The following is a 23835-nucleotide window of genomic DNA, read 5'->3' as shown; positions in this document are numbered from 1 at the left end:
GGCCTGGCCCCGCCCCAGCCTGGCCCCGCCCCTACGGCCTCCGAGCCTGGGCGCTGCCCCCGCCTGCCCTCCCGCCTCGCCCCGCCCCGCCCCGCGCCGCTCCGCGCCGGCTCCGCAGCTTGCGCCGGCCGGCCGGTCCGGCGCCGGGCCATGGCGCTGTTGCGGGATGTGTCGCTGCAGGACCCGCGGGACCGCTTCGAGCTGCTGCAGCGTGTGGGGGCCGGGACCTATGGCGACGTTTACAAGGTGCGCTGTGCGGGGCGGCGGGACGGGCGGGAGTGCAGGAGGAGGGTGCATCCGCACGTCCCGCCGCGGGAGCCCCGGCCCCGCCCCCTCCTCACCCCGCTTCTTGCGCTCCTCAGGCCCGTGACACCGTCACGTCCGAACTGGCCGCGGTGAAGATCGTCAAGCTAGACCCAGGTGTGGGCCCGGGTGGGGCCTCTGCGCTCCAGGGAGGCGGGCGCGGGCGCGTGAGCTGGCGGGGGCGGAGAGTTGACATTTCCGAGACCCCCAGAGAGGCTGTCCCCAGGAGAGGACTAAGCTGGCACCTGCCCGGGCAAGAGAGAAACACTCTGTGCCCAGTTAGCACATAGGGGCAGAGTCTGGACTACCCCTGTGTGGCCCCCCCATAATGCCTTGTGCTCCCCAGGGGACGACATCAGCTCTCTTCAGCAGGAAATCACCATCCTTCGTGAATGCCGCCACCCCAATGTCGTGGCCTACATTGGCAGCTACCTCAGGTGAGGTTGTTTACCCACTTACTCCAGACCGCCCTCGTGTGCCCTGCTCTGTGCCAATCCCAGCTCTTTGTACCCCCAGGAATGACCGCTTGTGGATCTGTATGGAGTTCTGTGGAGGGGGGTCGCTGCAGGAGATTTACCACGGTGAGAACCAGACTCCATGGGACATGGCCTTCCCCCATCCCAACAAAGGGACAGGAGGGCATCCTCCAGGCTGAACTTGGGCTCCTCTCTGCTTCTGACTGGCTGTGTGACCTTGAGAGAATTGCTGTCCTTCTCTGGGCTCAGTATCCCAGCCTAATGTGGCTCACATCACTTTCCTGTAGTGGTGCCTGCTGCTTCCCACTATGCAGGGTGGCTTGGGAGGGTCAACATATCCCTCAGGCTCTCTCTCCAGCCCTCATACTGTCTGTTTCAGCCACTGGGCCCCTGGAAGAACGGCAGATAGCCTATGTTTGCCGGGAGGCACTGAAGGTACTGGGCTCATAGGCAGCACCCACTTTGGAATCTTCAGGAGTGTGGGCCTAACCCAGCTGGCCCTGTGGGGTGTGGGACGTTGGGATGGGCTGTCCCAGGGGCTGTGGGTCCTAAGGGGGAGGGGGCCCCAGTTCTGTTGCCGGAAGCAGCCTGTTTCCCTCTTGGCTCAGTCACTTCCTGTTTGGGGAGAGGGGAGGAGGAAGCGGCTTGGGTGGGGGGCCCCAGTCCTGAGGAGGGGCTCAGGAAAGATGATTAGTGCTAAGTAGCTGTTCTCAAAAGACTCCTCTTTGTCCCCAGGGGCTCCACCACCTGCATTCTCAGGGGAAAATTCACCGAGACATCAAGGTAGGGGTCAGCCAAGGGCATGGTTCAAGTAAGGAGGAAGCTGCCAGGCACCTGACAGGATCCTTTCTGTGTCCCCCTCCAGGGTGCCAACCTTCTGCTCACTCTGCAGGGTGATGTCAAGCTGGGTCAGTACCGGGGCATGCCCTGTGGGTGAGGGTGTAGCAGGGACTCAGAGACCATCGTAGAATTGAGTGCTGTGGATCGTAGTCACCTTGCTGCGTGAGCCTCAGTTTCCCCACTTAGGAGATGTAGCAGTATTACCTGCTTGCAAATGGTTGGCTGAGGTTAGCTTGGGAGGGACCTGACATGAGATCAGGTTTTCAGAAACGGAAGATTGGTGACCCCTCTCAGACCTGGCCTTGCTTGGCACAGTTGTGGCTGGACCCAGGTAGCCTGGGCCCTGGGGTGCGAAGTAAGTGAGGCCCTGGGGCTGGCAAGGGTCTCTTTTTCCCTTCAGCGGACTTTGGGGTGTCAGGTGAGCTGACAGCATCTGTGGCCAAGAGGCGGTCTTTCATTGGCACTCCATACTGGTAAGGCGATGGGTGCCCTGGCAATAGGGGTAGGGTCCACAAGTAGGGTGCCTGGCCATCCCATCTGTGACCAACCCTGACTCTAGGATGGCGCCAGAGGTTGCTGCTGTGGAACGCAAAGGTGGCTACAATGAGCTCTGCGACGTCTGGGCCCTGGGCATCACTGCCATTGAGCTGGGCGAGCTGCAGCCACCGCTGTTCCACTTGCACCCCATGAGGTCAGCCTAGCACATGCCCCTTCCCTGACCCTTGCCCTGCTGACCCTTGACCCATAACCTCACGTCCTCCCCAGGGCCTTGATGCTCATGTCGAAGAGCAGCTTCCAACCACCCAAGCTGAGAGACAAGACACGTTGGTGAGGGCTCACCCAACAGCTGAGATACCCTTTTCCAGCCGAGGCCTGTGGGATGGATGCTCTTGCCAAGGGTTGAGCTTGGTTCCCATCCTAGGCCCCGGACTCAATATGGACAGGAGGGAGGGAAGGGCTGGTGGCTTGTGATGGAAGCATTGCTATTGTGCAACAGCGTCACTGTCCCAGCTGCTCCTTCCTTGGTGGCCGGCCGGGGCCACTGACAGGATGCTTCTGTGCAGAGCTTAACCTGGGTCTTGGGGGGGGGGTGCTTTTTTGCCCATTAGGACCCAGAATTTTCACCACTTCCTCAAGCTGGCCCTCACCAAGAACCCCAAGAAGAGGCCCACAGCTGAGAAACTTCTGCAGGTGGGAGGCAGGGGATGGCTTGGGGACTTGAGGCTCACAGAGAAGACCTGGAAGACAGGGACCAACCTGATCAACCCTTGCTCCTCCAGCACCCATTCACAACCCAGCAGCTCCCTCGGGCCCTCCTTACCCAGCTCCTCGACAAGGCCAGCGACCCCCACCTGGGAAGCCTCTCCCCTGAAGACTGTGAACTGGAGGTAAAGCAAGGACCGGGAAGATGGCTCAACCCCACCTGGTTGGAAGGGGCCTGCAGGTGGTGTAAGTCGGAATCACTGGACTTGTGGAATTCCAGCACAGAGCTTCTCTCTAGTCAAGCCCACCCGCCATGAAACTTTTGAGTGGGTCTTGCCTCACTGCATGCCCTCAGGTCCAAGCCAGCCATGACTATGACTAAGCTATTTTCCTTCCTGTGTGGCCTTTGGCAAGTTTCTTGACGTTTCTGTGCCAGTGTTCCCATCTGTGAAATGAGGGTTATTGTATTTCATAGTAACCTTAGAGGGTTGTCATGAAAACAGAACACCGGATGGATGTCAAGACCTGGAAGAATTCCTGGCGAGGGGTGAGTACTGGGTGCAAGTCTGCTGTGTGTGTTCTTTCTTAGACCCAGGATATGTTTCCAGATACCATCCATTCCCGGGGCCATCATGGTCCGGCTGAGAGGACCCCCTCCGAGATCCAGTGTGAGTCTTCTGACAGGGCCAAATGCACCCATGGATCTGGTGTTATTTTGGGGTCCATCATGAGACTTTGACCCCTCCTAACCCCATACTCTGGATCCCTAGTTCACCAAGTGAAATTTGGTGCCCCCCGCCGGAAGGAGACAGATCCTCTTAATGAACCGGTGAGGCACTGGCTGTGTGGAGGGTGGTGGTGGTGGGGGTGGTGGGGTCAGATGTGCAGATGCAGGAGGAGTGTCCCAAATCAAGGCCAGTCTGAAGCAGGGGTTGCCTGTGTCACCTGGGGTGCTGGGCTGGAGGCTCCTCTTAGGCTGTCTTCCTTTAGTCAGCACTGGAAGTGACCACCCCCTTCTAAAACCTGTCTCACAGGACTGAGGACCCCCACTTGAGCGTATTCCTCACTCTGCCTGTCCCCTCTGCTCTCACTCTCCAATCCCACAATGCTCCTCTCTCGGCCCCGCTTTCTTACTGTCTCCCTCTCCGTCTTGTCTCTTATCTGTCATTTTGTCTGTTACAAGTCTTTTGTCCCTTGCGAAAATAGTCTCCCATCTGTCTGTCTGTCTGGCCCCTCCTGCTATCCTTCTCTTTGTTAATGTTGAGACAGGATCTCTGTCTAGCTTACTCTAGCTGGCCTTGAGCTCTCCCTGTAGTCTAGGCAGGCCTTGAATTTCAGCTCATTCCTGGCTACTCCCTTCCACCTTTTGATTCCCTTCTCTTTTTCTTCACCTCTCCTGATGTCTGTGCCTTGGTTTCCTCCAGTGGGAGGAGGAGTGGACGCTGCTGGGAAAAGAGGAACTGAGTGGGTGAGTGAGCAAGTCTGGGGACGCTGAGGGCAGCTTGGGTCTTGTGGAAGACTGACCATTGACCCTTTTCTCTGGCCCAGGAGCCTGCTACAGTCGGTCCAGGAGGCCCTGGAGGAAAGGTGAGGGGCCGGTACCTGGGGTGCAGAAGGCCTCCAGGCCTGGGGTCAGTCCCATCTCACACCTCATCATGCCATGTGCTGTGTCCCTGTAGGAGCCTGACCATCCGGCCAGCCTTAGAACTCCAGGTATGGATGGCGGAAGAGGGTGGAACTGCGAAGTAAGCCGTGTACACAGGGTGCCTTGGAGTAGAGTGCGTCACAGGGCACCTGCTGATGGCCAGGCTGTTTTCTGATCCTCTTGCCAGGAGCTGGACTCCCCAGATGATGCCGTGGGAACCATCAAACGGGCCCCATTTTTGGGGCTGCCCCTTACTGAGCCAACACCTGATGACAATGCCCAGTCCTGCTCCCCAGGTGAGGCTCAGACTTGGCAGGCCAGGAGGAATTCTGGGGTAGGGCTGGGGCTTGGAGTCACTGTGGTCTGTACATATAGGAACCCTGTCTGCACCTCCACCTGGCCCTGGCAGCCCACCATTGCTGCCCACTGCCTGGGCCACCCTGAAGCAACGGGAGGACCCTGAGGTGAGAGGGCACCAGAGGGGTGGGAGGTGGGCTGTAGGGTATCACCTTGGCCCTGACTCCTTCCCTCCCACACAGAGATCATCCTGTCACGGCCTTCCTCCCACCCCCAAGGTGCACGTAAGTGTTGACTGGGCATCCCTAGGCCCCATTGTCCTGGCCACCCACTGGTCCCTCACCAGCTACTCGCTTCCTCCCCAGATGGGTGCCTGCTTCTCCAAGGTCTTCAATGGCTGCCCCCTGCAGATCCATGCTGCTGTCACTTGGGTTCACCCTGTGACTCGAGGTGGGCCAGGGGTAGAGCAGAAGCAGTAACCTAGGACACCCTTAGTTTTGGGCCAGGGGGGTGTGGCAGCCTCTGACCCCATACCCACGCCTGCAGACCAGTTCCTGGTAGTCGGGGCTGAAGAAGGCATCTACACCCTCAACCTGCATGAGCTGCATGAGGATACACTGGAGAAGGTGAGGCCTCTTGGCCCTGGGGGCGCAGAGGCACAGGGGTCCTGGTGCTGATCACCTGTCCACTGTCTTTGGTGCCAGCTCATCTCCCAGCGCTGCTCCTGGCTCTACTGTGTGAACAACGTGTTACTGTCACTCTCAGGTAGGAGGAGGGTGCAGAGGCAGCCAGAGCACCCCTCCCCAAACTTTCTGTGAGCCCTGTGTGATTTTCCCCTTCTGCCTCAGGGAAATCCACGCACATCTGGGCGCATGACCTTCCAGGGCTTTTTGAGCAGCGGAGACTGCACCACCAGGCACCCCCTCTCTATCCCTACCAACCGTATCACTCAGCGCATCATCCCCAGGTCAGCAAGTGGCGAGTGTGGAGGAGCTCCAGAATAGTACCGGCTGGACGGGGCTCTGCCAGGATCTTAGTAATCACTTAGGCCCTTTCTGTCCCTGAGGCTGTTTCCTCCTGGTCGGTACAGTTGGTGGCCTCACCTGCTGTCCACGGGGCTTGTCGACATGCCCAGAGGGATGTGGATGTGGAAGTGCTTTGTAGATGGTGGGGCTGTGGGCTTCATCCAGCAGTTCCGTGGGCCCTGTGCTGGGCCTGGCACATGAGTCAAGAGAAACCCTGCTTTGGAGAAACAAAGGACTCCCGGAGGGGCGGGAGTAGAGTTGGAGAGAGTGTTCTGGAAGTCAGGAAGCTGAGACAGCTCAGAGTTAGAGGGTACATTCCAGTGCTGGGGGGGCGGGGGGGGGGCCGGCAGTGTATGCAGGTGGGGCCACGGAAGCAAGGCCTGGGCAACTCCGTGGTGGTATTTGGCCTGAGGGCTAAGAGCCGCACAGGTGGCCGAACCCTTCCTCTGTTGCCAAGTCTAGGACTTGGACTCTGTCCAGTGGACAGCAGCGCTGTCAGCATTTCAAAGGATCCTATTGTGTTCTGGTCAGTATGCTTCGTGCTGGAGGTGGTTCAGCTCACTGTCTGAGAGCTGGGCTGGTGTGGCGGCTCATGCCTGACATTCCAGCAATCAGGAGATTGAGGCAGGAAGATCGCAAGTTTGAGGCCAGCCTGGGCTACATAGGGAGACTCTGTCTCAAAAACAAAAACATGATGGTGCATGCCTGTAATCTCAGCACATGGGAGGTAGGGGCAGGAGAATCAGGAATTCATGGTTATCCTCATCTACCTATTGAGTTTGAGGCTAGCCTGAGCTATGCGAGTTCCTGTTTCTGAAAACAGACTATCCGGGCCATATAGAGGGCTACAGTTGGAATGGTATTTGGGCAGCAGAATGGTCCGGTCTGGACACGGGCTGCAGAGGAGCCCATTGCAGAAGACAGGCAGCTCAGCATTGATGTGCAGTGTGAGGTGCAGCAGTTAGCTGGTAACCATGTAGCCAGTGTCGTCCTCATATGTCGTTGGCATTGTGCAGGGCTCCGGGACATCTGTGGACTGAAGGGACCTGTGCCCCTTCTCTTTACGCCATTCTTTTGTGGAGAGGAGGAGGATGGTAGACCTAGAAAAATGAGGCTCTTTGGCAGTGGTGACTCAGAGCACACACCATGGGGAAGAGCAGGACGAAGAAGAAGACTTGGAAGGGCTGTTGTGGATGCCTTCAGTGAGAAAGCGCTATCTGAGCCAAGACTGAGGAAAGGGCTGAGGCTGTGGCTTGCTGGCAAAGTGCTTGCCCAGCATATATGGGCCCTAGGCTTAGTCCCCAGCTCTGTAGGAAGAACCTAGGACTTCGAGGAGTATGGGGCTGGCAAGAGTGCTCAGTGGGTAAAGACACCTGCCACCTGATGATCCGATTTCAAATCCTGGGACCAGTTGATGGAATGAGAAGATCAGCTCTTATAGGCTGTTCTCTGACCTCCACATGCACACCATGGTGTGTGTACACACACACACACACACACACACACACACATGAATGCATGATAAGAAAAAAAATAAATTTATTTATTGCTTTTCTGAGACAAGGTTTCTCTGTGTAGCCCTGGCTGTCCTAAAACTCGCTCTGTAGACCAGGCTGGCCTCAAACTCACAGAGATCGCCTGCCTCTGCCTCCCAAGTGTTGGGATTAAAGGCATGCATTAGCACTGCCAGCCAATAAATTTAATTTTTAAAAGAAGCCAGCCTGGTCTAGAGAGTGAGTTCCAGGGCAGCCAGGGCTACACAGAGAAACCCTGTCTTGGGGGTGGGGTGAGGTGCGGGGGGGAATTAGAGAGTTGTGGGTATGTAGGGAAAGTTGTCCAAGGAGAAGAGGTGTCCAATACAAAGGTCCCAGCGCAGAGCGGGTATGGCTTGCTTGAGGACAGGCGACAGGAGATCACAGAGCGCCTGTCTCCAGGGAGGCATTGGGCTTTGACTCAGCAGGTGGGAGGCTGCTGGTAAGGCATGGTGGGCACTGAGGTCTTCATGGGCTCTCTAGCTTCGGGGTGAGGACTAAGCCACTGATGAGGGAGGATGGTGGAGGCCGGGGGAAGCCTGTTGCAGTGGTCAGGGCTAGCAATGGAGGTGTGGGCTGCAGTCGGAGTACAGAAAGTGAAGATTGATCTGGTTCTGCTTTGCAAGTAGAGCCTGCAGGATTTCCTGGTGATAGGTGGTGTTTGGAAGGGAAAGGGGAGTCAAGGCTGAGTGCCCGGCTTCTGACCCAGGCTGAGGGAAGGATGGAGCTGTCATCAGCTGTGAGTGACGTCAGAGTCTGGGCTGAATTCAGATTGGCCACATTAAATACATTATATGCCTGTCATCTCAACATTCAAGACGTTGAGGCAGGAGGGTTACTGAGGTTTGATGCACAGTGTGAGACCCTGTCTTAAAACTTGCATTTCAGCTGGGCGGAGGTGGTGTACACCTTTAATCCCAGCACTCAGGAGGCAGAGCCAGGCTGATCTCTCTGTGAGTTCTAGGCCAGCCTGGTCTACAGAGTGAGTTCCAGGATAGCCACTAAAACTACACAGAGAAACCCTGTCTTGAAAAAACAAAAACAAAAAATAAAACAAGGGGTTGGGAATTTATCTCAGTGGTAGAGCACTTGCCTAGCAAGCACAAGGCCCTGGGTTCAGTCCTCAGCTCCAGGAAAAAAAAAAGAACAAAAACATTGCATTTCAAAAGATGCACCCATATTCTTTGTGAGTGGGACGTCCCTAGTCCATCTGGGAGAACCAGAATGCCGAGAAGAGTGGGCCAGGTAGGGACCCCAGTATTATTATGACCAAGCCAGGCCGGGGGCAGCAGTATTGGGGAGACCTAGAAGAGACCCTTCTCTACAGAGCTCACACCAAGCCTGGATGTGGTGTCCTGTGGCCTCCGGGCTTCCTGAGCCTCCATTCTTACACCACCTTAGGCAGCAGGTTGGGCAGAGTCCTGGCAAGTCAGGGGCAGCTTTGAGCCTGTGTCTGCTTTGAACATAAAGAAGGGGAGAGATGGAATTCGTTAGAGGAAACACGAGATGCAAACCTACCCAGATGCTGGCTGGTGGGAGAGTGGGAGGAAAAGGAAGGGCAGAGGGCAGTGAAGTGAGGCAGACGCTGCTTCCTCCCAGGGCCTGTCCTGGCAGGCGCACAGACAGGCCCTGAGTCACTGGGAGGAGATTGCCCTGTTAACAGCTTAGTTCCTCAGATGAAGAAACAGTCTCAAGGGCTGTCCCCCGAGGGCATGGGGGACTCCCCATAAGACAGCCACCCACTGGCCCCACAGGGCCCTAAGCCTCAGGTATAGGTGCAGAAGGCAGGCCATTTACTGTTTGAAGTCTACGTTTCCCAGGGCCTGTTTGCCAGTCTTTGAAATGGGTTGAGTATGCTCAAGCTGGGACCTGCCTCAGCTTCTGGTCTCCACACTAGCTGCTTCACCTGGCAGTGAGGAAGCACACACACAGAGATGAAGTGACCTTTTTAAAACCACACAGAGCCCGGCGGCGCATGCCTTTAACCCCAGCACTCGGGAGGCAGAGCCAGCCTGGGCTACAGAGGGAGATACCGGACAGCCAGGACTGTTTCATAGAGAAGCCCTGTCTAAATATAAATAAATAAATAAAGCCACGCAGAACCTAGGGTGGTAATTTTTACCTATAATCCTAACACTTGGGAGACAGGCAAGTGCAAGAGGATTGCCCCAAAGCCTGAGCTAACCTGGGCTACTGAGTAAGACTGTCAAAAACTAAATGAGGGCTGGTGAGATGGCTTGTCAGGTAAAGGTGGTCGCTGCCCAGCCTGATGACCTGTGCTCCATCTCAAGGACGCACACAATGGGAGGGGGAACTGGCTCCTGCAAGTTATCCTCTGCCCTCTGCATATGTGCCATGAAGTCCTGTCCTCCACTGTCGGCCAGCCAACCCATGTAGAGAAACACTTCCTTTTTCACAGTTTACATTTATTATTATTACTATTAATTATTTGCTTTTGTTTGTTTGAGACAGGGTCTCTCTACATAGTCCTGGCTGTCCTGGAACTCACTCTGTAGACCAGGCTAGCCTTGAAGTCACAGAGATCCTCCTGTCTCTACCTCCCAAGGGCTGGGATTAAAGGTGTATGCCACCATGCCCAATTACATTTATTATTTTTGGGGGGTGTGATTCATGTGCCAGAGTATTCAAGTAGAGGTCAGAAGACAACTTACAGGAATAATTTTTCTCAGTCAACCACATGGATCCCAGGAATTGAGTTCATGTTGTAAGTCTTGAAGGCAGATGCCTCTACCTAATGAGCCATCTAGCCAGCCCAAGAAAAGTTGAAAAAGAAGAAAGACAAAAGATGGGTGTGTGTATGTCACAGATCGCACTGAATCTGGTGACTCAGGCTTCTAATCAGTACCTGGAAGGCTGCAGCAAGATGATCAGGAGTTTGAGACTAGCCTGGGCTACATGAACCCTGTCACCGGAAACTTACAAATGACCCGGGACTGGAGAGATGGCTCAGTGGTTAAGAGCACTTACTGCTCTTCTAGGAGACCTGGGTTCAGGTTCCCATCACCCACATATGTGGTAGCTCACAACGACCTGTAACCTCAGTTTCAGGGGTCTGGTGCCTTCTCCCCTTTGCAGGCACTAGACAAATACAGTGTACATACATACATACATGCAAGCAAACATTCATACACACAAAAATCAGCTTAAAAAAAAAACCCCGCCGGGTGGTGGTGGTGCATGCCTTTAATCCCAGCACTCGGGAGGCAGAGCCAGGTGGATCTCTGTGAGTTCGAGGCCAGCCTGGGCTACAGAGTAAGTTCCAGGACAGGCGCAAAGCTACACAGAGAAACCCTGTCTCGAAAAACCAAAAAAAAAAAAACCAAAAAAAAAACCCAAAACAAAAGAACAGACAACCCTTCCTAGAGCCCCAGGCTAGGGAGCCCAAGGTGCTCACAGCGCCTCAGTCCCTTGCAGCTCTTACAGGCACATTGCTGCACCTCATGGAGCCTAGTGTCTCATCTGTAAGGCAGGAAAGGACAGTGACCACCTCCCAGGGCTCAGTGGGGGCCTTCCTGGGTGGCTCCCAGAACATGTGCTGATTTTCACCTCTACAGGCGCTTTGCCCTGTCCACCAAGATCCCTGACACCAAAGGCTGCCTGCAGTGCCGTGTGGGTAAGAGCTGGCCGTGGGGCTGGGAGAGGTTCTGTGAGTCCGAGCCCTTGCCCACCACCTCCTTCTCCTGCAGTCCGCAACCCCTACACAGGCAGCACTTTCCTGCTGGCCGCCCTGCCTGCCAGCCTGCTTCTGCTGCAGTGGTATGAGCCCCTGCAGAAATTCCTGCTGCTGAAGGTAGGAGACCAGAGGGCCCTTGGGTGGCAGGATGCCTGCAGGAGAAACAGAGCCTAGCCTCTCTGCTGTCCCCCAGAACTTCTCCAGCCCTTTGCCCAGCCCGGCAGGGATGCTGGAGCCGCTGGTGCTAGACGGCAAGGAGCTGCCACAGGTGTGTGTGGGCGCAGAGGGGCCCGAGGGACCCGGCTGCCGAGTCCTGTTCCATGTCTTGCCCCTGGAGGCTGGACTGACTCCAGACATACTCATCCCGCCTGGTGAGCAGCTGGGTGTCACAGGGAGGGCAGAGGTGAGGGAGGGCACACTTCAGACCAGGCTCTCTGATGGGGGTTCTGTGAAGGATTTCATTAGACTAGCCTGGGCACAGTGGCACAGGCCTGTGGTCCCTCTTCTGAGGCTGAAGCAGGAGGGCTGCATGAACCCATGAGTTAGATGCCAGCCTGCGTAACATAACAATCCTAAGCTTTAAGAAAAAAGGAAGAAAGAAAAAAAAAAAAGGCATGGTGGTATAAGCAGTTGGCAGGCTGAGTCAGGAAGATCCTGGGTTTGAGGCCAGCCTGGGCTATATAGAGTTCCAGGCAGCCTGACCTACATAGTGTGGTCCAGTGTCACAAGCAAAACAGGTCTAGGCATGGTGGCACATATCTTTAATCCCAGCACTCAGGAGGCAGAGGCAGGTGGATCTGTGAGTTAGAGGCCAGCCTGGTCTACAGAGTGAGTTCCAGGACAGCCAGAGCTACATAATAACAAAACCAAACAAAAAAGACAGACCAAACTAAACCAAAAGTTCTTAGATTAAAAAAAGGCTTGGTAGCCGGGAGGGCGGTGGTGGTGCACACCTTTAATCTCAGCACTCGGGAGGCAGAGCCAGGTGGATCTCTATGAGTTTGAGGCCAGCCTGGTCTACAGAGTGAGATCCAGGACAGGCACCAAAACTACACAGAGAAATGCTGTCTTGAAAAACCAAAAAAAAAAAAAAAAAAAAAAAGGCTTGGTAGCCAAGGAAAAGCTGGCTGCCTGTGTGTAAGCCTGGGCCTCAGCAGCAGGAGAGGAGCTCTGGCCAGGTAGGGACTGGAAGCTTCCATTCTGAGCAGGGAAGGATGCCATCTCATCCACGAGGACAGCTGGGCAGTGGGTAGAGAAGGAAAGGCTCCTGGTGCCGGGGGCTCCCGCAGGATTTCATTCCTAATTTTCCTGTTGCTTTTTTTTAAATAAAGATTTATTTATTTATTATGTAATATATTACGTATACAGTATTCTGTCTGCATGTTTGCCTGCAGGCCAGAAGAGGGCATCAGATCTCATTACAGATGGTTGTGAGCCACCATGTGGTTGCTGGGAATTGAACTCAGGATCTCTGGAAGAGCAGTCAGTGCTCTTAACCTCTGAGCCATCCCTCCAGCCCCTTTCTGCTACTTAAAAAAATATATATATTTTTTTAGATTTATTTTATGAGTTTGGATGCTTTGCCTTCGTGACCACATGTGTGCCTTGGAGGTCAGAAGAGGTGACCTGGAGTTCCAGAGGGTTGTGAGCCATTATGTGTGTGCTGGGAATCAAACCTGCATCCTCAGGAAGAGCAGCCAATGCTCTTAACCACTGAGCCATCTCTGAAGTCCCCGCAGTCTTAATTCTTACAATGACCTTGGAAGTAGGCTTTGTCGTGTCTGAGTTACCAAAGAGAAAAACTAAGTTGAGAGAGAAGCGGCTTGTACCAGGTCACACGTCTAGTGATTCTCATGGCCTGGTTTGTCTGACCGTGGAGGCTCCTTTAGGACTCTGGAACCCCATCCTCACTCCTGAGAAGCCTAAGAGCAAGTCCCTTGTTCTGAGTATGACCCCATAGGGCTTGTGTGAAGTGAAATATAGTTGTTCAGGACTGGCCATACATGTCCCCTCAGTCCTTGGAATGCTAGAGCAGGCTGGTGCTAAAGTAGGCTTTGCCTCGATTCTCTGCCCACAGAGGGGATACCCGGCTCCGCCCAGCAGGTGATCCAGGTGGACAGGGACACGGTCCTGGTCAGCTTCGAACGTGAGTGCCCTAGGGTCAGGGTTGGAGGGTTCTAGCAGGCCCAAGCTTGGCAAACATGGCTCTGGCAGACCCTCCCCTTCCCCCGTTCCCTCTACCTTGCAAAACCGTTAGATTACATTCCTAAAGCTGGTCACCAAGGTCTGTTCCCTTATTTGACCGCTTCCTCCTCCTGAGGCCGACGACCACAGTCCAGCTATCAATGTATTGAAGTCCAGCAATCAGAAGTCCCCTTTTGGCTGCCTGAATTAACATGCCCAATGAAAATTAACCAACTCATCCTGACAAGGGTTCCCCTTTCCCTTTATAAACCGCCATTTGCCTATAGGCCGTGTCTGCCTCCCCTCTATCCAGAGGCAGTCCTTTGTCCCTCTGGGGCAGATATCCCTTCCCCTCCCTTGTTCCCTTCCCCTTGTCCCTCATCTTCTGTCTCTTGTCTTTGTCTCTTATCCCCTGACCTTTGTCTCCTTTATGCTGACAACTTGAGCTTGGGGTGTCTTGTGCCGCCGATTTTGAGGTCCTTCCAGTGGTGAGGAAGGCTTTATGGGTCTGCCATCCACGAAGGGAATCCCCTATCCTCCACCCACCAGCTCTCTCCCTGTGCAGGCTGTGTGAGGATCGTCAACCTGCAGGGTGAGCCCACAGCTGCACTGGCCCCGCAGCTCACCTTTGACTTCCCTATTGAGACTGTGGGTGAGTAAGCCAGATGTGGGTATGGCAGCATCCACGGTCCGGAAGCATGTGTGACTGACTCAGGGCTAGGGTTGGCAGTGGGACCAGGGCAGATTCCCTACTCCTGTTGGGGAGCCATCCTGGTCACCCTGGATCAGTGAGGACCCCTGTCGGTTGCCCTGGGTCAGGCCTTATGGCAAGGATCGGGGGATTTGTGGAGTGTAGGGTCAACAGAGCCCATTCTTCCAGTGTGCCTGCAGGACAGTGTGCTGGCTTTCTGGAGCCATGGCATGCAGGGCCGAAGCCTTGACACCAATGAGGTGAGTGGGACTCAGGGACCTGACTGCCTCCAACTCCGAGGGCCCTGTAAGAAAGGACCTGCTGGGATGGTCTCAGAGTCCTTTGTCTTCCAGGTGACTCAGGAGATCACAGATGAGACCAGGATCTTCCGAGTGCTGGGGGCCCACAGGTGGGTAAAGGTGGTACCTGAAATGCACCTTCTATTGCAGATACCACCCCCCGGGGGGGGGTTCACCTGGCTTTCCTGCTTTGCTCACCTTGTGCCTCTCCCCCCACCAGGGACATCATCCTGGAGAGCATTCCCACTGACAACCCTGGAGCACACAGCAACCTCTACATCCTCACAGGTCACCAGAGTAGCTACTGAGCTGTCGCCCTGGCGGCGCCCAGGCCTCAGTTGTCACCTCCAGCCTCTGCTGGGGCCCCAGAGGGCCGACCTAATTCTGAGACGTGTTGGGGGGCAGGGAGGGGAGGTAGCCCACCCCCCTCAGCAATAACTGGACCCGAGGAAGCTGCGACCACCTACTCTCCCTGCAGTGTTACCCCCCCCCCCCCCCGTGCAGGGGGCCCTGGGCGGGATGGGGCTGCCTGGCTGATCCATTCCATTTTCTCATTTTTCCTTTCTGTTCTTTCTGCCAAGAGCCTGCCCCAGGTTCTATCCTGGGCAACATGTGTTTAAGAGAGAATTATATTGGTATTAAAGCTGGTTGGTTTTATCCCATTAGTCCCTCTGAGGTGGAGGGGTTGAGCCCCCCCCCTTCTGCCCCTTTCTCTTCTCCTCTCGCCCTGTCCTGCAGGACACTTTCCTGTAAGTACTTGGTTGGTCTCAGGCACGCACCATGGCAGGGCAGTCCGCTGGTGCTTGGTGGAGTCTAGACTCAGGTGACACAAGCCAGTGGTCCAACAGCCATCTTGGACCTGTATCTTCCTGGTCCCTGCCCAGAGCAGCCCTCCCTCAGTTTATAGGTTGAAACATCTGCTGTAGTTTGGCATCTTGTGGACGCATGCACAGAATTACAAGCGAAGGGACCTGTCCAGGGCAGCCTTGCCCCAAGTAGGCTCTTGCTTGTGGTCTGTGGGAGGATGCTGGAAGCTAGCCAAGGAGCTAGCCACCATGTCCATGACCATTTCTGGGATCTGCGCCCTGGCCCTGGCCCTGGCCGCAGTGTCCCACTACAGACCTGTAACAGTACAGTGAAGCATCAGCTTAGCCGGGAAGATGGATCTGGGTCTCTTTAGTGTTCGTTCATTCCATGCCAGGCCGGGGGTCACTACCAAGATACAGCTCAACCCCAAGAAACGTGTTGGAGCCCATGTCCCTGGTGGCTCAGCTTGTGCTTCATATTGCCCTCCCTTAGTCCCCTTGCAAAGGGCTCAGAGCCCCCAGGGCCAGGTGCCCCCTCCCCTGTGGCCCCAGATACTGACTGGCTTGCCAGTGACCAAGGCCACTGAAGGGAGGGTGGGGCACACAGAGCCAGGCCTGTGGGCACTAACGTGGGTTGTGGAGCCAAGGTCCAGAGCTCAGTGCTTCTGTTCCAGCTCATTGCCCCCTCCTGACATTTAGAGCAAATGTTGGCAGAAGGTCTTAGGCCTGGTGTGCTGACTGCAAGTACTTGGCAGCTCAGTGAAGCAACGAGTGGGTGAGTGGGTAGACGACAGCTCATGTGACTGGAATCTGTGGCCCTTGTGGTTGTCACTGTCCCGTCTTCAGAGCCTCGATTGCTTGGTTTCTAGTGACCAGCAGGGTTGCTTGGCTGCATAGGGAGCCAGGCCAGGAAGAGGGACGGAGCTTATGTCCCCAGTGAGACTCCAAAATCATCTGAAGGGTCAAGGGAGATAGGGCTACACGGTAGAATCCTAGCTTCCTATCTCCCAGATTTCTTGGGAGCATGCTGGTGGTGGGGGTGAGAGGGGCTGCCACCCAGCCCACACTTAACCCAGGTGCCCTGGGAGAACTGGCCTTCAGAGTAGTGGGCGGCACACAGTGCCACCTTGTGGCAGGTGGCTCAGCCCAGAGTCCATCTGAAAAGGAGGTTTAGGGGTGTAGTATGCCAAAGTGAGAGGCCTGTGAAAGGAAAGGCCCACTGATAGGGTTGGGTGCCACAAGCCAAAGACAGGGCAAGCCAGGAATATGCACTAAAAGATGTAACTTTATTTATATATTTGTTTATAGACAGCCTTTTTCAAATACAAAAGAGAATTCGATGAAGCCGACTGTGGTGAATGCCTGTGATCCCAGTACTCAGGAGGCAGAGGCAGGAGGACTGTCTGAATTGTAGTCCGGCCTGGTCTACATAGTGAATTCCAGGCCAGCCAAGGTTATATGTAGTAAGATCCTGCCTCAAAAATAAATAAAATTTGTCTCTCATTTGTCCTCCAGTCCCTTCTAGAAGTATTTATGATATTTAAACAATTTGGTATATTTTTATTCACATGGCAACAGTCCATATATCCTGCTGGCTCTCTGAAAATACATTCTGGAGATCTTTGCATTATCAGCCTGGCCTATTTTTGTATAGCTTGTGCTGGGTGGTACATGTTTCAGGTGACTGATGTTAACTGAAAGGTCCTTATTGACGGAATGTATTTCTACTTTAATATCACAAACCACACTGCAATAAATAACTCCTGTGTCTGAGCCACTCTGTGTACTCAAGTGTGTTTCTGGGGGATCAGTTCCTGGAATTGGCATCTCTGGGTTGGAGTGGCTGTATTTGCCCCAGCGAGGTACCATACAAATGCCCTCTGTGGGTGTTTCCTGTGGGATGAGGACTCTTCATCATTCTGTGGATAGAGATACATCACCAGTTATGGTGACTCACACCTGTCACCCAGCACTTTAGAGTCGGAGGCAGGAATGCCAGCTAGGGCTACATACCACAACCCTGCATGAAAAAAGAACAGAGAACATGGGCTCACTAGCATGTTCAACAAACAGGCCTGTGCCAGAGGGCACATGGGAAAGCCCTGGTGCAGCGCATCCCTGAGGTGCGGAGGAGCCTCTGGAATGAGCCAGGGAAAGTGATGTGGAGCACAGGGCAGGGTCAGGAAATGCTCTTAAGTTCTTGATACAGCAACACCAAAGGTCTTAAACCAAAGCAGTAAGTCCCATAAAATGGCCAGTGTGTGCTGTCAAGTGTTAGGAAGCTCAGAAACTAGCAAGACAAACTCAGCTTTCCATGCATGTGTGCACACAGAAGGTCACAGGAGGCTGAGCATAGAGGTGCACATCTGTTACCCCAGCACCTGGGATGCTGAGGCAGGAGAGAGCAGTTTAAGGCCAGCTTCAGCTACATAGTAAGAATGGCTTTTTGGGGGGCCAGGGGACAAAAAGTGTGGAGGGAAACGAAAATGGCGGCCTTCAAGCTGGGCCTCAGCAGGATCAGGCACTGCATGGGTTGCCCGACTCACCTGGAATGGAGAGTTGACAGTGGGCACTGTAGATTCTCTGTTTATGGCTTTGTTTTGGTCTACAATGGAGGGGCAAACCCAAGGCCGTATGTTAGGCCCACACTCTGCCACCTGGCTTCATCCGCAGCCCCGGAAACCATGTTTATACTGTAAACAGAAAAATGTCCAGAATGAAGCCGGGCGGTGGTGGCGCACGCCTTTAGTCCCAGCACTGGAGCAGAGGCAGGTGGATCTCTGTGAGTTCGAGGCCAGCCTGGACTACAGAGTGAGTTCCAGGAAAGGTGCAAAGCTACACAGAGAAACCCTGTCTGGGAAAAACAAGAACAGGAAGAAAGAAAACTGTCCAGAATGACCAGTTTATGAAGCTGACTATTTTGAAGCTGATGTAGCTGACTCAGTAGATAAAACCACTGCTATAGGAGGTGGGGGGGGGGGGTCAGCTTGAGGACACACCAGCATGGAGTGCTCAACACAGCATCAGAAATGAGAGAGACCTCAACATGAATGAGAACTGACTCCTGAATATTGTCCTCTGATCTTCAGAGCCAGGCGGATCTCTGAGTTCAAGGCCAGGCCAGCCTGGTCTACAGAGTGAGATCCAGACACAGAAACCCTGTCTCAAAAAAACCCCCAAAAAACCACGAAGATTCAGCGTGCTGTGAGTGGCACTGTCCCCTAGGCAGGGCGTCCTGAAGTGGAAGAGCCAATTTTTTTCTCTGGTTTTGACTACGAATATAACTGCCTCCTCAAGCTCCTGCCTCAATTTCCCTTAACAGATAGACTGTCCCCTGTAATTGTCAGCCAACTAAAGCCCTTTCCCTTAAAGTTCCTTTTGTCAGGGCGTTACTACAGTAACGGAAATAAAACTGGGGTGGTAATTCCAGGTAAGGACTGGGAGAGATGGAGACTGTAGTTCATGCTTCCCTCCTAATCCTCTCCCTGTTTTTACAAAGTTTGTAGCTGGTGTGGTGGTGCACGCCTTTGATCCCAGCACTCCGGAGGCAGAGGCAGGCAGATCTGTGAGTTTGAGGCCAGCCTGGTTTACAGAGTGAGTTCCAGGACAGCTGGGGCCAAAGAGAAACCCTGTCTCCAAAAGCCAAAAAAAAAAAAGTTTATTCTTAGTTTATGAATGAGTGCTTTGCCTGCAAGTTATATATACCATGTGTGTGCCTGGTGCCCTTGGAGGCCAGAGAGGGCACTGGTTCCCTGGAACTGGAGTTAAGGACAGTTGTGAGATACATGAGGTTGCTGGGGAACCTAACCTAGGTCCTCTGCAAGAGCAGCAAGTGCTCTTAACTGAGCCATCTCCCCAGTGCCCCCTTTTCCCAACTATTCTTTTCACTTACTCTCCATAGCATCCTCCCCTCCTCATGTTCACATGCTCTACCAAGTGAGGAAGTCTAGGGCTGGGTGCAGCTTGGGGGCAGAACAATTGCTCAGCATGCAGAGCCTTGGCTTCGATCCCATTGTTGCTAAATAGATCAATGGAAAGCACAGGTGTAGTGTGAATTCTAATTGGTTAATAATAAAAACCCGGAGTCAGATATGGGGGGTAAATGCTGAAAGATCAGAGAAGTAAAGGAGCAGCCACTGGAGAGACTTCTCACCTCTGCTGAATCCTCAGACTACGAAGGGCCAAGCTCCTGTCTCCTCCCATCTTACATTCCTGTCTCCACCTCCCTAATGCTGGGGTTAAAGGCGGGAGCCTCCACTGGCTGGCTGTTTCCCTTTTAGACTGGCTAAATCTCTGTGTAGCTCAGGGTGACCTTGAACTCCTGATCTTCCTGCTTCCTCTTCCCAAGTGCTGGGATTAAAGGTGTGGCCACCACTGCCTGGCCTCTATGGTTAGCTAATGGCTAGCTCCACCCTCTGATCTATAGGCAAGCTTTGTTAGAGCACAAACAAAACATCACCACACACAGGTGCTGTCCCAGGAGATGCAAGATCTATTAGACTTTAAAAAGCTAAAAACAGGGTGTGGTTCAGCCCATGCCTTGGGAAGTAGACAGGAGGATTAGCAGGCCAAGGCCAGCCTCAGCTACATATTAAATCGAGTCTAATCTGATACATGAAACCTTGTTTCAAAATCAACAATGGAGCTGGGTGGTGGTGGCGCACGCCTTTAATCCCAGCACTCGGGAGGCAGAGCCAGGCGGATCTCTGTGAGTTCGAGGCCAGCCTGGGCTACCAAGTGAGTTCCAGGAAAGGCCCAAAGCTACACAGAGAAACCCTGTCTTGAAAAACCAAAAAAAAAAAAAAAAAAAAAAAAAAAAAGATGATTCTTGGAAGGGAAAGATCCCATTCCTGCCTATTGTCCTACCTGAAGCTGGTGTCCCACCAATCCCTTCCCACCTTGAGCCCTCTGAGATGGAAGGTGAGATGAAGTCATCCTGTTTTCCTCATGAAAGGCTTTGAGTAAACTTGTTTTCTCCAGTGGGTGTGTGTGGGTGTGGGGGTGTGTGTGTGTGGGGGTGTGTGTGTGTGGGGGGGGGTAACAGGGTTTCTCTCTGTAACAGCCCTGATTGTTCTAAAACTCTATAGACCTGGCTGGCCTTGAACTCAGAGATCCACCTGCCTCTGCCTCCTGAGTGCTGGGATTAAAGGCGTGCGCCACTAAAGCCTGGCCCCAATTTGTTTCTTTCCTACCAACCTCTGCCTCCTGGGTTTTTGTAGAGTGGTTACCAGTGTTGACCTCAGATTGCAATGCAGGGCCCAAGAGTTTGTAAAGGGCTTGGCTTCAGTATGTGGTTCTCCAGGGTGGTAGGTTCACAGTGTTCAGTGTCTGAGGGAAACTCACATAAGGTGCTCCACAGCTTCATGTATGGATCACATATTCCATATAAAATTTCAGTTTTGAGCTGGGCAGTGGTGGCGCATGCCTTTAATCCCAGCACTTGGGAGGCAGAGGCAGGCGCATCTCTGTGAGTTCGAGGCCAGCCTGGTCTACAGAGCGAGATCCAGGACAGAGAAACCCTGTCTCAAAAAAAAAAAAAAAAAAAAAACCAAACAAACAAACAAAAAAATTCAGTTTCAACCAGGTGTGCAATCACTTAAAAACAAATGTATCTTGAAAAATTTAAAAACCAGAGGTCTGGGAATTGGTTTATTTGTAGAGAATTTACTTAGCAAGCAAGAAGGCCTGGGTTCCATCCCTGGCAGTGGTAGTGAATGTCAATAATTCCAGTACCCTGGAGGTGTCGAGAGGGGGATACAGATCCAAAATTTAAAGTAATTTGAAGCCAGCCTGGACTACAAGTGACTCTGTCTGGGGGTAAAAAAAGAAGCTGGGTGTAATACTATATAACATATGCCTTTAATCCTAGTACTCAGGAGGCAGAGGCAGGCAGATCTCTGAGTTTGAGACCAGCCTGGTCTACAGAGTGAGTTCCAGGACAGCCAGGACTACACCAGGAGAAACCCTGTCTCGAAAAAAGCAAAACACAAAACCTAAAATCCCAGCACTTGGGAGGTGAAGGTAGGTGGATCTCTGTGAGTTCCTGGTCACAGCCTGGTCTATGCAGCAAGTTCTAGGCTTACCAGAACTACATAGGGAGACTCTGTCTCAAACAAACCAAAACACTAAGGGGATTCTACCAAATCAACAGGAGTCACTGGTATGAACTGGAGGCAGAATCTTCTCTCACTGGTTCTTCTTTTCCTTTTGGCAAGATTTCACGTAGCCAGGCTGGCTCTGACATTGATACCTTTGCCTCCTCCTCCTGAGTGTGTGATTACAGGCATGTGCTGCCAGCCCTGCTCACTGTGGTTATTTTGTGGTAGTATGGCTAGGACCCGGGGCCTTGTACATGCTAGGCAAGTGCTTTATCACAGAGCTGTCCTACTCCAGTTCTAGGGGATCTGATCTGGAGGATTTCTGCTTCTGCTGCCAACAGGCTTGCACATGGTACAAACACGAACTCAGAACACTCTCTCTCTCTCTCTCTCTCTCTCTCTCACACACACACAAAATTTTTGGTTTTCAGGACAAGGTTTCTCTGTGTAACAGCCCTGGCTGTCCTGGAACTTGCTTTCAATCCCAGCAGAAAGAGGTAGATCTCTGTGAGTTTGAGGTCAGTGTGGTCTACAGAGTGAGTTCCAGGACAGCCAGGGGTACACAGAGAAACCCTGTCTCAAAAAAAAAAAAAAAAAAAAAAGCTCTTTCAAGTCTTCTATCCTCCACTAATTTACAACAAGCATGCTGGAGCAGGTTACTTCGCACTGTTTTATTTGTGAGGGTGCGGGTGTCATGTTCACTCTTCAGTGGAGTTCATGCATTTCTCACTCTTCTTCATCATTAGTCCATCCAGCTCGGAAGGGACAATCACTGTCATCTTGATCAGCCGACTACCTTCATGGATTTGTTGACAAGCCCCAGGTTTTCTGCACTGCTTTGTGGATTTCAGTTACCTTTTTGGGAGAGGAGAGTTCACTGGCAGCCTTCACCTTCTCCAGAGTACCTCACTCATCCCACAGCATAGTAGGTCTGGCGTGCAGCACTCGCCCTTGATGGGTAGGAAGCCACAGTGGTGTGCAGACTGCAGGCCATGGCCCCCAAGCTCCTTGCCATGATCAGGGTTCAAGGGTCACCACGCTGTGCCTCCATCACCACTTTTCTATTGTTGTGAAGAGACACCATGACCAAGGCCAATTACAGAAGAAAGAGCTGGTGAGTGTATAACCGTCATGGCGGGGAGCATGGCGGCAGGCAGCGGGCGGCAGGCATGGTGTTGTAGTAGCAGCTGAAAACTTACACTGTACCAGCAAATACAAGGCAGAGAGAGAGAGAGAGAGAGAGAGAGAGAGAGAGAGAGAGAGAGAGAGAGAGAGAGAGAAACGGTGTGTGTGTGTGGGGGGGGGTAATTCTCAGTCAAACCACCACAGCTTGCCATGGCCGGCTCCATAATAATTATTTTCAGTACTTGGGATCAAACCCAGGTCCTTGGTCATATTAGGCCAGCATTCTGCTACCGAACTACAGCCTCAGTTCCTCCATTTAGTTTTAATTTTTAAATTTTTTGAGATCGTTTTTATGTGTATGGGTGTTTTGCCTGTGTGTATGTTTGTGTACCACCTGCGAGCAGTGCCTGAGGTGTCCAGAAAAGGGAGTCCTGGTCCCCTGGAACAGGAGTAGCTGTTAGCTTCTGTGTGCTTGAACTGAACCTGGGTCCCCTGGAAGAGCAGTCAGTGCTCTCGCCTGCTGAGCCAGCTCTCCAGCCTCCCTCCACTTAGTACTGAAGGCTTCTCTAGGTGTTACAGACATGTGGCTTTTCTTCTGTTTTTGCAGTTCTGGAGGAGGAATCAAGGAAGTTGCATGTGCTAGGCAAAAGCTCTACCACTGATTTGTATTCTCAGCCCAGACATGTGCTCCTTCTCTGTTGCATGGCAATTCTCCCCTAATCTGTCATGATCTGTTGACTTGTACCATCCATCATTCATGAGTTTGTAGTCTCTCAATTCCTAGATTACCCCAAATCTAAATTGTCTTCTACATGTTTTAGGATTCTTTTCTACATCATTTTTTTAAGTTGTATTTGTCTTAGGTATATGGGTGTTTTGTCTGCATGTAAGTCTGTGCATCACATGCATAATGTAGATGTAACCAACTGTCTTATTAAATAAGAAATACGGAACCAATGCAAAGAAGAAAGCCAAGAGGTCAGAGCTAAGAGCTAAAACCTTACCCTTCCTCCTGCAGTGGTCCTACCTCTCCGAAAGAGAGCTACTTCCTGTGTTAAAGTCTTTATAAAGACTTTCGGTTCTGCCTTTTCATTGGTTGTAAACCCAACCACATGACCGCCTCGTCACTGCCTCTCTGTATAGACCTCCAGATCTTCTATGGTTGGTATTGAGATTAAAGGCATGTGTATCCAATGCTGGCTGTATCCCTGAACACACAGAAATCTACCTAGCTCTGCCTACCAAGTGCTGGGATTAAAGGCGTGCACCACCACCGCCCGGCTTTCCTATGGCTTGCTAATAGCTCTGACCCCCAGGGCAACTTTATTTATTAACATACAAATAACATTTTAGTACAAAATAAAATATCACCATAGCCAGAAGGTGGCTTTGGATTCCCTGGGACTGAAGTTACAGATGGTTGTGAGCCACCATGTGGTGCTGGCACCTGAATGGAGGAGCAGCCAGTGGTCATATCTGCTGAGCCACCTCTCCAGCCCTTCTACATCATTTATTAAACATCTTTCTCTCTATTGGGTTGGAATACTCAGCTTTGTGAGAATCCTATGCCCAGTTCTAGTCTGTTGTGTGAAACTGTTTTTCTGGCAAGAAAATTGT

At 52.8% G+C, this 23835-nt stretch overlaps 1 protein-coding gene across 1 annotated transcript; it reads left to right on the top strand.

Annotated features, from left to right (window-relative positions):
• Positions 1–80: 80 nt before the first annotated feature.
• Positions 81–16768, top strand: Map4k2 (mitogen-activated protein kinase kinase kinase kinase 2). Its single transcript, XM_052712703.1, is given in 33 exon segments — positions 81–246; positions 363–420; positions 650–740; positions 820–884; positions 1159–1214; positions 1515–1562; positions 1645–1687; positions 2020–2092; positions 2179–2310; positions 2385–2447; positions 2729–2810; positions 2900–3007; positions 3412–3490; positions 3593–3651; positions 4247–4290; positions 4371–4409; positions 4502–4535; positions 4655–4763; positions 4843–4931; positions 5007–5048; positions 5130–5214; positions 5311–5390; positions 5469–5529; positions 5613–5683; positions 5685–5731; positions 10897–10955; positions 11029–11132; positions 11209–11386; positions 13093–13161; positions 13765–13851; positions 14080–14150; positions 14244–14299; positions 14410–16768. Coding segments are annotated over 33 exon segments (2466 nt in total). The 5' UTR covers positions 81–150; the 3' UTR covers positions 14498–16768.
• Positions 16769–23835: the final 7067 nt, after the last annotated feature.

Source organism: Peromyscus californicus, unplaced genomic scaffold (genome assembly GCF_007827085.1).
Source record: "Peromyscus californicus insignis strain IS unplaced genomic scaffold, ASM782708v3 Scaffold_4__1_contigs__length_199733344, whole genome shotgun sequence".
Classification (NCBI taxonomy): Eukaryota; Metazoa; Chordata; class Mammalia; order Rodentia; family Cricetidae; genus Peromyscus; species Peromyscus californicus.
Note: the sequence above shows the minus strand (reverse complement) of the source record. Positions and strands in the feature narration are given on the sequence as shown.